The sequence below is a fragment of the Procambarus clarkii genome, chromosome 19, assembly GCF_040958095.1.
Source record: "Procambarus clarkii isolate CNS0578487 chromosome 19, FALCON_Pclarkii_2.0, whole genome shotgun sequence".
NCBI lineage: Eukaryota > Metazoa > Arthropoda > Malacostraca > Decapoda > Cambaridae > Procambarus > Procambarus clarkii.
The window spans coordinates 26,026,172-26,039,775 of NC_091168.1; the positions used below are offsets into that span (position 1 = coordinate 26,026,172).

At 42.7% G+C, this 13,604-nt stretch overlaps 1 protein-coding gene and 1 long non-coding RNA gene across 2 annotated transcripts in view; both read right to left on the reverse strand.

Moving 5' to 3' along the window:
• Positions 1-13,604, reverse strand: part of LOC138366242 (uncharacterized) — a 137,605-nt gene that overhangs the window by 14,686 nt on the left and 109,315 nt on the right. The gene's annotated exons all lie outside the window — the stretch shown is intronic.
• The window catches only part of LOC123757595 (E3 ubiquitin-protein ligase MARCHF5), a 28,473-nt gene that overhangs the window by 14,686 nt on the left and 183 nt on the right, over positions 1-13,604 (reverse strand). Inside the window, exons 2-6 of the mRNA XM_045741374.2 lie at positions 12,503-12,596; positions 10,167-10,281; positions 9,362-9,492; positions 6,652-6,842; positions 3,417-3,576 (exon numbers count right to left, since the gene is read on the reverse strand). Of these exons, the coding sequence (XP_045597330.1) occupies positions 3,417-3,576; positions 6,652-6,842; positions 9,362-9,492; positions 10,167-10,281; positions 12,503-12,596 (691 nt within the window). The remainder of the gene's footprint in view (positions 1-3,416; positions 3,577-6,651; positions 6,843-9,361; positions 9,493-10,166; positions 10,282-12,502; positions 12,597-13,604) is intronic.

The window sequence follows — 13,604 nt, forward strand, 5'->3', positions numbered from 1 at the left end:
ACACATTAGATAGAGCCGCCTACTTGTGAGCAACATAGAGGCATGCAGGTAGACCAAAGGCTGGCAAAACTTGACGCTGTGCAACCAGACACACTGGATCCTCATGGAACACAAATGGTGAGTTAATAATGAATGGCTGCAACTGGACACGACAAACAATGCACCCCCACCTGAACAAACAAAACCTCAATCACTAAAAGGCCCCCTCCAAAATCAGCTGTCTCATCCTTAGTGAGCATCAGTCAATTCGATTGGAGTTCGAGCCTACCAGGGACCACGAGCTAGAAACTGGCCCCCTCAGAGAGGTACAAGGAGCAATGGCCTATAGAAACCCCATTGTGGTTGGAAGTATTCTATGTCTGCCATCTACCAGGTTAGGCACCCAGAAAGGTAAGTGTTTCAAAACAGTCTCACCTGGTTAAAAATGCTACCAAAAACCAAACTATCAAGCAGAAGTCCATAATCTGAAAACAAGCATGACGTCACAACCGCCGCTGCACCACTGTTTGCGCAGCTCCCTTCTCCCCAGAAGGGGGAAGGGGGAGCCCCAGACCCCTTGCGCCGGCCATCCAACCCCAGTTCATAGGCTGAATATCAAAACGCTAAAACCGCCGACCAGAGGGCAAGGAGGGTTATCAGAGAGCCTCCGGGACTCACGCAGAAAATGGCGTTTCATTACAGTCAACGCTGGTTTTCTGTGGAGAGCCCCTCCGGCTCCCCGGAGCTACCTAACCACAGAAAAGAAAAAAAAAGAGGGACTTGCCCGGGAGGCGGCTGCCACTCGCATCTCGACGCAAAGTTGAGACAACTGGTTGTAACCTGCGACCCAACGCAACACACACCCGACTAGGGCCAGGAACATTAATGAGGTAACGGGCAGCCAGGACCCTGTTTGACCTCCAAAATCCTCGCGCCCGAATGTCAGCCCAAGACATATTACCAAAAACGGCAGCTAAAGCAGCAAATTTGCAAACGTCATGGGCATGAGGACAGACCGCAGGAACAAGGAAGAAGGGAAATCAAGTCAACCCAAAGCGCGTCCCTGGTCACAGAGTCTATGGCATGTAAATAACGGCGAAGAGCCGCAAAGCGTGCACAACACATGATGCACTACTGGCCGAACCAACCAAGAACCCCTCCGGAAAGCCACCATCTCGTTCTTCACCAGAAAAGGAGGAGACGGTTGCAACTGAACAAACCTACCACCAGGACCAAAAGAGCAAAAACCCCTGCGCCAGAGGAGAGCATGAAGTTCCCTGACCCGACCCCCAGAGGCCAATGCCAACAAGAAAAGAGCCTTGTCAAAACAATTCTGAACCGAATGGGCCACCACAAACCTAGGAGAAGAGAGAAAAGAGTGCCCAGTCCAATGACCAGGATGGCTCAGGCAGAGCATGAGCAGGATGGTGGTGAAACAACACATGAGAAACGGGACTGAAGTGACATCCACCCCGAACGCAAGTAGAAACGGCTCCGCCAGTATTGCACGATACAAGGCTACAGTATTCAACATTAGATGATGGTCCTGAAACAACCAAGAGAGAGAAAGGAATACCCACAGACTTCAATTCCAAAGAGAGAGAGAGAGACCAAACAACCCTTTTGATTCAAACAATGAACCACTGAGAAACATGGTGCAGCCAGATCATGGACCCCACCGAGAGACAAGGCAATCCATGAGCATGCCAAACCACACCAAACGTGTGCACCATGTTGTGCACCCAATGGAAAGTACCTGCCTAGCAATAGTAAACGGCTTGGCAAGTACTGGCAACAAAACCCCAACCCAAAACCGAGGCATTTGTGAAAAGGTCAAGCACCAAGGAGGTATGTATCATGGGACAAAACCCCAAAAGGTGAAGGGAAAATTGGTGAACCAGAAGCAGGGGACTGGCCCCAACACCCAGCAGCCGATTGCCCGAGGTGGCAAAACCAAAGGAAACTTTACAGAGCCTAGCCCTGAGTCCTGCTCAGAGGATAAACCATGCAAGCAAAGTTTAGACTCCAACACAGCTGTTGAAACCAACAATGGGTGCCCTGGGAAATCTTCACCACCAGATAAAGAGTCTGTTGGTGAAGACTTCCAAAGTCTTCCAAAACACTTCCAAGTGTGGTAGGGCAGCAAGCAGAAGGGAAAGGGAACCGACCGAGAATCCCAGACAAAACCTAACCATGTCTGAACCTGCAAATGGAACCAACTGGGACTTTCACCAAGTCACTAGAAAACTGAACCTTGAGAAGCATGAATATGGCAAAGAACCAGATCCTTGGGCAACAGACATGTGCATTGGCTGGGAGCCTAAACCAGCCAGTCTCTGAAGTATGCCAAGATGCAAACCCCAACATGACAAATGACCACTCACATCAACCTGAACAATCAAAGACCCAGATTCAGGACAAACAGAAGAACCCCTGAGAGTTGTAAGCCTGGTGCCCCACCATAAAACCTAACCAGTCACTGAAATGGAATATGCCAACTGGCATCCCATTAGTCCAGGGACACCCTCCAGGAATTTGCCAGCAACAACAGGTGCACATGCCAAAAAGTAGTCTGTAGAAATTTGGATAGGGGATGAACCAATTCAAACTTGAAAGGTTAAGAATGTTCTGCAGATTCAACAAATCTCCCACTTGGGGACTGGAAACACATGGGACAATCACCACAGAGCGGGGGTTAACTCGACCACTCTAGCATTCAACAACTCCGCAATGATCAACAGGAACTGCAGGGTAAACTGCTGGCCGTGGACCCCCCTACACCTTTGGAGGAACTGAGGAACACTAATGCAGGCACTGGAACACCACCTGGAAGGCCCACACATTGTGGGTCCAAGAGCTGGCAAAATTATCCAGACATCCCTCCACAGTGCTGTCAAAGAAGTGACCCACATAATAGGCCAGTGTGAAGAACCCTGCACTGAAGCACCCCTCAGTGATCTTCAAGAGTGACACCAAGCACTGAGAAAGCACTACGGTCTGAGAATTCAACTCCTCCGGAAATTTTCCCCGACCAACAACAAGCGAGGCTCCGCACTGAAAATATGCCTCTGCCAAGCAGCAGACAGCTGCAGCCAAAATGACCATGGAGAGAGCCAACTCAAACAAATAAAATAAAAAATAAAAATAAAGTCAAAATGAGACAAGGACCAGATTGAATCTAAAGTAAAGACCAACACAGCCCACCAGAAGGCAAATTAAGCAGAAAAGAAACCTGCTACTGCCTCCTGAAGGAGAGAAGCAAGTAACTTGGGCAGTGCTGTCAAAGCCTGAACCACAAGGCCTCAACTCCAGGCACAGCCAACAAGGTATACAGGCTTTTGACTTGTGATAAACTATGCTAAGCTGTTTAAATCTGATGTGCAACTCTATTATTAAAACTAAACAAAGATTTAATAATATTCACATACAGTACTCACAAGTAGAGTTCTCGTAAGATTGTCGTGAGCAGATGGGAAGAAGAGTCGTCCTACAATTGTAGCAAGAGTTGGAAGGGAGAGGGCGCCACAGAGAACTCGTGTTGCATTCACAGGATCACTTATTACTGCTGTCGTACTCACTCCAGCTGGCTCTTCATATCTATGGAAAAAGGATAACAATAACTTGCATTAAAAGCTGTCCAGTTTAGGTAGAAGTTTACAGAGTTATGAGTTACCAGGGTTATGGAATGAGCAGAAATAGGTAAGAAACACAATCTTGAGGTTATCTTCAGATGATTTCGTGGCTTAGCGTCCCTGCAGCCCAGTCCTCGACCAGGCCTCCTTTTTGTTACACACCCCCAGGAAGCAGCCCGTAGCAGCTGTCTAACTCCCAGGTACCTATTTACTGCTAGGTGAACAGGGGGCATCAGGGTGAAAGAAACTCTGCCCATTTATTTCCGCCTCCACCGGGGATCAAACCCAGAACCTCAAGACTACGAATCCCGAGCACTGTCCACTCTGCTGTCAGGCCCCACAAACATCCCAAATCTTGATAACTTCAACCTCACGAACAGACTACACAAGCCAGGGATCCCCATGGTGGGGATGACCAAGTGGAAGACGGGGAGGACAAGTAAAGCCAAAATATTGGATACACCATAATAAGCACATCCCAAGAACAACAGTATGCCGCTAACACAAGGAACAAGGAGACTACAGGCTTGGGACCCTAGCCCTAGTAGTCAAGAGAATCTAGCACACAGTGACTGGATACAAGAAACCAAGGAATGCCACTTATTATATCATTACAATACTTGCCTAAAATGCTACTGCCAGGCTGAAGGAAGGGAAACAGGTCAAGAAGGAAGTGAGACAGATGGAAAGACTACACAATACAAGGAAAGAGAGATTTCCTACACGAAGTCATCTGAGTTGCACAAAAGATTATCCTGCTTGGGATTAACCCTTGGTTAAACAGTGATGGTAGGAAAAGGTGAGGAAAGAAAAGACATGGAAGAGGGACAAGAAGCAGAGCACCAAGATAAATGTAAGTGGAACAAAGGAAAATCAGAAATGAGTACACGTACAGTGGAACCTGATTTCGACTTACGAATGCCCCTACTTACGAATTTTTCGAGTTATGACCCCAATTTCATTGGAAAATTTTACTTGATTTACAACCTTTGCCTCAACTTGAAACTCTGTTGATACACGTATGGGTCGACGGAGCGCGTGGTTCCTGGTGGTACGGGCGACCCCCCTTCAATTTACCAGACCGCCCACTTATTGACGATTGCGCTTGAATTCTTTGTAAAGAATTTCATTGTTTTTTGTGCTTTTTTGTTTTTTTTAACAAAACAGTAATTATATATCATGCCATGGGTCCCCAAAAAAGTCAGTGGTAAGGTTCAACCTAAGAAAACACATGTAATGATGACCATAGAGGAAAAGCAAGTCTCTATGGAAGGTTCTTAGTGAGAAAAACAAGCAGTAAGGCACAACCAGGTCCTAGTGGCTACCTTGTGATGGTTACCTAGTGACGATTTCAGGGCTCGACGTCCCCGCGGCCCAGTCCTCGACCAGCATGCAGGCAAAATATAGGAGAGTGTATCCCTGAGAAGTCGTCACTGCCCGATATTATAATGGAAGGGGACTCCACTTCCAAACAGTAACACCTCTCCTCCCCCCTCCTCACCATCTTCCATGTGCCAACAAGAGTCATCGATAAAGGTAAGCTATAACTTGTACATACTATAGTACAAAATGTGTGTGTGTATTATGTACGAAATGTATTTTGAAGTTAATATTTTTGGGACTGTGGAACGGATTAATTCAATTTACGTTATTTCTTACGGGAAAGTTTTTTCGAGTTACGAATTTTTGAGTTACGACCCATCTCTGGGAACGGATTAAATTCGTAAATGGAGGAGCCATTATACATCCAAGTCAGAAGAGAAGCAGAGAAGTTTAATCCTTAATTAGTACCAAATGTGAGAGAACAACCATAGCTGTTACACAGTAGACAAGCCCCAAGCTGTTGCATAGTAGACAAGCCCAAGCTGTTGCGAAGTAGGTCAGCGGAAGCTGTTGCATAGTTAGCCAGGAAATGCTGTTGCAAAGTTAGCCAGCAAATGCTGTTGCATAGTTAGCCAACAAATGCTGTTGCATAGTTAGCCAGCAGATTGTACTAAACTGACCAACACACTATAAGAGAGTGATAAAGTAAAGTGCTCCCAGAAATACTATCATAAAATCCTTCGATAAGATAAGAAGGATGACGATATAATTTATCACTTGACAGAGAACTGGTCACTGAAATAATACAAGGAATATAGTATACAAGTTGAGGAAATTATATAGAATTTGAATAAAAAAAAAGAGATATATATATATCTTGATAAACCTAATAAACCAGATACCAGAGGAAAGAGTAAATACAATTACAAAATCTCCTTTTTTGCCAAAATGTAATGGAGATGCCACTATACCTGTAATTTAAATTTGGGACATTTAAAGGCTTCTCTTTACAAATGGATAAATATGACTTAAAAAGTTGACCCTCTTTGAATGCATGATTAAAGGGCAATGCTTAGGAACTGGTTAGCATGCTTGTCATAGAGGAAAACAAGCACAACCACATAGTTGAATTATTAAAGAATAAGTATGAAAAACCTAATAAAATCACATCAGGTCAATGTTGCAAAATTAGTGAAGCCAACATGCTCATCTTCTGATGTAAAGGACTTGCAGAAACATAGAACAGCATTTGAGTGTTCTATTTGGTCAATGGATAATTTACATCAAGCCCTAAGCATTTATGCCACTTTACAATAAATTACCACCAGAGGATGGCGAGATTGTCAAATGTGATACTGCAGAACACTGGTTACAGTATGATACTTTTAAGGAGATACCATACTGCAATCTGAAAAATATTACAAATAACTACAGAAACTTTACTGGCATGTTAAATGAGGACTTCATTTTGGAAGATTTTTTAAATGCTGTGTATTAACTATACTGGGAAGGGAGGGAATTATTGGGGGAAAGGTGTCAGGATAATGATTTGGGATGGGATGGGGGGGGGGTGGAGGAAGGGGGAAGGAATGGTGCCCAACCACTTGGACGGTCGGGGACTGAACGCCGACCAGAATGAAGTGATAACATCACTCTACTGTCCAACCCAAGTGCTTGAGCAATACTATACTGTTAGTTATTTGTGTTTTCAACTCACCGGAACGCAGGTAGGAGGTATTTTAGGAAAGGAAGTCTCTGAACTGATGCCCTGATGAGTCTGAGGACCTTATCTTCCCAACGAACCATTTTTCCCAAAATGAGGAAGATAGGGATTGTAGGCAGCCCAACCAGAAGAACCAGTGGGTCAGCTTGTTCCATCAGTGCCATGCCTTCCTGGTACCCAACAACCTGATGGAGTAACATCAACATGAAAGGAACACAAAATATGGAATATTAGCTCTTAGCAATGAGTCAAGCCTTGGATATAACGCAGACAGATAATGCAAGTCAATTAATTTAATACACAACAAGACATTTCCATCATGGGATTTATTGAGCACTTAAGTGTGCATGTTAGGTTAGACACTCAACCCGCACATCTGGAAAAAAGGAACCGACAACATCTCGGTCCATTCTGAACCATTATCAAACCAATAATGGTTTGGGATGGATTGAAATTTCATCACTTCCTTTATTTTCAGATGTGTGTGTTGGGTATTTAATATTCAGCCCATTATTGTGACATTGTTTGCATTTTATATTACGTCATTGGTATAAAGATGCAATGTATGAAGTGGAATTGATACTGCTGTGATTTATTTTGATACAGTAGTTAGTGTGCTCACCTAAGAGTACTTACATAACCGTGTGTTGGAGTGAGGTCAAACTTCTAATGAACCACCTACTAGCCTTTTGGGTGCCTTGTACTTTAGTTTACTTTCCAACTTTTGAATTCTTTGTCATATCTGTTCATAAAATTGTGGATGGAGGTGGCTTCCACAACTTCTACTTTCAGTGCATTCCACATCCTGATCACCAGTACAGGGAATGAGAATTTCCTCATGCTTTATTTGATTTATTTGCATTACTGTACCAGCTTCCACCTCTCATTTTATTTTCTCCCAATAAAAAAGAGGCTGTCCTTGTCCACATTGTCTATTTCCCTCAGTATTTCATATGTAGAAAACATTCACCCTCTGCCCCTCCTCTGCGAACATTCAAAGGCAAGAACAAGGAATCCCCCCCCTCCTTTCAGCAGTTGGGACCGCCACACCAAAATGAATGAAGAAATGGCCTACAATTGAGCCAGCGTCTGCAGGGCTAATTGTCTGTCTAGGCAATCGGTGGAATGAGCAGCATGCAAGAAACATCTATGTATGACAGACTGACTGTCTTCTTTATTCTTTTCATGATGTATAATGAAACAGTGCAAGAGAAAATATTGGGTCCATAGAGAGATAGTAGTCAAAGCTACCAGCACAAAGGCAGCTGATGATGATCTTCCAGGTCCAGGTCCAGTAACAACTTCACCAAAGCCTCATACAAAGAGGCTAGCAGGAGCCACCTTGGACAGGACACTTGCGTGACCCAAGCAAGGTCCCAACAAACGCAAGGAGCAGGGTTAGAAAGCATCACAGTGGGTAGACTGTGTAAAGCTAACAGCTCTACTCCTCACTGACAGGCCACCTTGCAGTGGGGGAGGGGGGACGTCCTGTGCATTATCCGAAAGAAAGGTGACTAGTTGAGTAGGAACTTGGAACCCTCAGAGCATGTACTTCTGGTCGAGTAGGGGAAAAAGTAACACAAATGAACTAACAAGAAAAGAAACTCTGGCCCTCAGTTGGAATGAAATATAAAGTTAGGGCAAACATCTTGTATGATGCAAGGCAATTTGCAAAGGAAAAAAATAAACAATAATAAAGCAATGGCCTCCAGCAGAACTAAATTTCCATAGTTAGCCATCATTTTTGGCCTTAAGTGTGAAGCAGAGGGAAGGCCCTGTAAGGGGTACCACACTTTCCATAACTGTGACCAGGTGAGTGATGGGTGGTCAAACATGGACGAGCGGGTGTGCTGAGTTACCATCTGGTGGTAGTCAGACAATCAGGGTTAGAGTGCTTATACCACAGCAACAATCATTAGCCTTATTACCTAAAGGTGCCAAAAAATTTTGTCAAGCAATGGTTTGTTTTGTTGCTCTTATGCTTACTGGGGAATTTTCTCAATTTTGGTTTGACCTATGAAACTGCAGCTTTCATTGCCTCATAGAAATAGCTAGATTATGGCCCCTGGTTTCCAGACGGAAAGGATGGATCTCGAAGGCCTAGAGCATCTCCCTTAGCTCAGGAAGCTACTGAGGAAACCCTTCCAGCCAAAGGGTTAAACATGTTTAATGTACAAAAATCCTGATTTAGTCCTACAAAGGTTTATTTTTTTTATCAATTTACAGTAGTTATACACTTTATCATTCTGATGAGACTAAAATGCATCATCCGTTCTCCGACAGTAAACATTTTGATGGTTCTAAAATACATCTGATTGCTATTCACAAAACATTGTATATTCACTGCCATCATGCATATTCTATTATAAATACACTTTTTTTAATCTGATATCTAGATTATTCATTTGCAATCATTTTGTCACCAACATTATGGCTAAAACCCAACAAATAACTGAGAAAATGTGAAATGATTGTAAAAAATCATGACTGAGCAGCCCATGAGAGGCACAGTGAGCCCAGAAGGTTTATGCTTAGGAATGCATAGGAGAGGCCACAATGTTAAAGTGTTAAAGAGGGTAAAAGTACTATAAAACATGATAAAATGAATATCTTAAATTTTCAGACACTTCAATAATAATTCTAACTTAATTAAATACGATAAATTTGGGTCAAATAATGTTTAAACATTAACCTCTTAACTTACTTGCATGACAGTGATGGCACCATATGTAACAGCAGTCCAGTAGATGGAGCCAACAACAACACCAGCAGCCACAAATGGACACACTTTGTATATAAAAGCATCCACTCTATCCAGAAACAACATTAACTGACCTGCAAAGGAATTTTAGTTCATACACTATATATAATGTATTTCTTAGTTTTAAGTACACAACCTGCAATTGTTAGTTGCACATGTAATATATATACTTTACTATCCCTCCCCTCCAAAAATTAAAAATTCTGCAAGAAATACAAGTACCTGTATAGTACTGTGTGTATTAAGAATGAATGAACATAAGAATTATGGAATACCGCAACAGGCCTGTTGGCCCATACTAGGCCATGTTTATGTCTGCCCCCACTCACTCATACACTAGTACCTGTTCAATACATGTATTTCTCAAATTTTTAAACTGTTTCAATCATGCTAACTGGCAACCCATTCCAAAATCTTACAGTTTACCAGTACATGTACTATATCTTAGTATACATCATGACCAGGTGTAAAATGGAATGTGCGTTACATGGCCAGTAGGTCTAATACAGTGTTCTTCTCTACTCCTAATGCTAATTTCTTTATAGCTTAAATATGTCAGATGTAAGAACACAAATCTAGCCTATTTAGCAATATTAAATATTTATATTTAATATTTAATATTGAAATATTTAATATTTATTTATTATAGCAATATTTATCTAGCCTATTAAACAATAGCCTATTTGTCAGTCAGAATAAAGATGCATAAATTGACAATTGAAAATGAACACCACCAAGGTAAACTTACCCATGTTAGGAAAGGCAATGAAATATTCCACTCCACACTGTGGACAGTTGACCTTCACTGTAGAGTTGCCCTTTTGTTTTTCATCCACCCATCGCTGCAAACATGACTGATGTACCTGTAGAAACAATTGATGTGCAATACTGAAATTACATGTAGAAGGGGTGAGGTAAAGGGGCAAAGGAATATGGGGGCAATCAAACATCGGGTAAGAGGTAGAGGAATAAGGTTGAAATAAGGAAAAAGGGCCAATCAAACATTGGGCAAGGTATTGCATAAAATTCTGGTGCTCACGAAGGTGGGGGAAGGAAAGACCATAGTAGAAATATCGTCGTTATCCAGTGGTGTTTGGCAAGATCTGGATCCGAGTGTCGGCAGGGTTGTGAAGTCGATATTCTGTACATTTACAGTGGGACTTCTTTTCTCTTATAAGTATAGCTTCCCAGATTTGCAATTTTCTTTGGTCAGTGTTAGATTCCAGGACTTTTGTATTATCTACTAACAAGTTCCTTGTGAATATTGTGCTATGTTCACTTTGCATATGGTTTCTAGGCGAGGAAGGGGGTAAAGAGGAGAGGCGTCGCACTTGGAAGGGTTTGCTTTTCTTACTAAGAATCTGTCTATAGACACTTGCTTTTCCCTATGTTTTAACACTTGTCTGTAGTGAGACATCACATTGTTTCACTATGAATGATCTCTTGTTTTTCCTCTATCGTCATCCACACAACTATTTTCTTAGGTTAAACTTCACCACTGACTTTCTTGGAACCAATGGCATGATATATAATATGAACTTTTATGGTCAGAAACCAAAAAAACATAAAAAAATGAAATTCTTCACCAAGAATTCAAGCGCGCAGTCATCACTATGTGGGAGACACTGGTAAACTGAAGCACACCATGCGCTCGGTCGGCCCATACGTCTATCAACAAACTCGAGCACTGAGGCAAACCTCGAGTACTAAGTCAAATTTTTTTTACGAAATTGAGCTCGAGAACCGAAAAATTAAAAAACAGGGGCATTCAAAAACCGAGATTCTACTGTAGTTGTAACAAATATGCTCGAATTGGCAGCTAAAAGTATGTGTTGAGAGTGTGGCATCATATTTCACTTGGCACCACACACCCTTGCTCCTCAAGTCTCTCTTCACTTGTTATTATAGCAGCTTATTCCATATTATGAAGTATAATAACTTGTAATACTGTATTCTTCTTCAACTCTTGTAATACTCCATCATTAAGATCTTCCAGGTCCTTCCAAGTCCTTGCAATTTTTCATGGTGTCAGTGGTCCCTAGTGGGGTCACGCTGCATGTTCAGTGGTTGGATGGTAATGCACCAGATGTGTGCATTGTTTTACTAAGGCCCAGGATGGAAACTAAAGCTTCCAAGACATGTTTTCAAAATGACAATTTTTTTTTTTAATTGTCAGGGGTAAGCGCCAAGCCATTACAACTTTATATAGACAAATGAATGCCAGAAATATATGTCAAATGATATCCTCAAAGTATCAACAGGCCTTTTGAATATCAAGGGGCAACACAAATTGCTTCCAGATTACTGAAGCATAGCAGCTAATTGCTTGAATGTGTTTGAATCAGTATAAGCATTAAGGGAGTTTATTCAGTTTTTATTTCCTCAACATAGGTGAAAATCAGCCACTCATATTTACTGGTATAGTAAAGTCTGGTCTCAAATAGAAATCAATGGGGGAAATGCTGGCATTGTGGTGCCTGGGGGTGACCTGGGCCAGGTCACCTGCCTGCCACAAGGTGTAACCATGGGGAATGAGTTAGTTGTAGTTTGCCTGTTCCAATAATCACTTGGGTCACTTGACTTTTGCAATCTTATATCATAATTTTTTTTTTTTTTTTTTTTTTTTTGGGGGGGGGGTATTTGAAGTTTCTGGGTGGTTCACCTTGGTACTGAATTGATCTTTGATTCCCCACCCTCTTTGAAGGAACAAGATGTGGGTTCTTGGTTATAAGTGCCAAGAATATCTCAGGAGCCTGATGTCTGAGAATGACCCTGTAGTATCAGTACAGCAAGCTCTGAGGAGCAACCGAGGCAAGCAGTCCCAAAAAACATAATTGTATACTGTATTCCTCCAAAAATACAAGTGTATACTGTATTACAATTAATAAATTTATTGTAATACCCACTTTAGGAAATTGCATTATTTCTTCCTACAGTAACAAAATTTCTTAAAACAATATTTACTGTATTGGAAATTTCAGTTGATACAAGATATATAAAAAAGATAAGTTTAGTAGGAACACAACCATATATTTATAATAACTTGCCTCGCAATGTGAAGTTGAACAAGCTTAAATAACTCACCCATTTTGTGGTGCCTCTGCATTTGCATGGTTTAACCCATGGTGCCGTTTCATCATCTTCATCACTTGCATAACATACCCAACAATACCGTTTGCTGTAGAGAATATTAGACAATCAATGGATACAGAAATGGAAATTACAAGGTGAAGCGCTAAGCCATTATGACTAGAACATAAAAGGGATGCGAGGAGAGGACAGGAGTGGGTAAAGGATGAAGACGTGAAGGAACCATTCCCAATGTCTTAGACCATCGAGGATTAAACGCCAACCCAATACGTTGGGAATCATTCCTTAAATCCTTCCCCCATCCTTGCTCCTATCCTGTCCTCATATCCCTTCCATGTGTTATATTATCATATTGGCTCAGTGCTCTCTTAAATAGGCAATGGCTTAATAATTAGCAATGGCATTTTAATACATTACATACATTAATAATGTATGTAATAATCAGAAAGTGAAGATGCTGGGGAGTGATGAGAAAATTACAGAGGTTAAGCAAGAGAGATTGGGAGGTAATGGAGAGCAGGTGTGCTACTCTTACTTTCACCGGGTCCCGCAGACACCCTTGTCCCAGGTCGTCACCAGCAGGTGTGGTTCCCTCGTTAACCTTCACCAAGTCCCCCAGACCCCACTGTCCCAGGTCATCCCCAGCGGGTGTGGTTCCCTAGTTAACCATCACCAGGTCCCCCAGACCCCACTGTCCCAGGTCGTCACCAGCAGGTGTGGTTCCCTAGTTAACCTTCACCAGGTCCCCCAGACCCCACTGTCCCAGGTCATCACCAGCGAGTGTGGTTCCCTAGTTAACCTTCACCAGGTCCCCCAGACCCCAGTCCCAGGTCATCACCAGCGAGTGTGGTTCCCTAGTTAACCATCACCAGGTCCCCCAGACCCCACTATCCCAGATCATCACCAGCGGGTGTGGTTCCCTCGTTAACCTTCACCAGGTCCCCTAGACCCCACTGTCCCAGGTCGTCACCAGCGGGTGTGGTTCCCTCGTTAACCTTTACCAGGTCCCCTAGACCCCACTGTCCCAGGTCGTCACCAGCGGGTGTGGTTCCCTCGTTAACCTTCACCAGGTCCCGCAGACACCCCCGCAGCACAC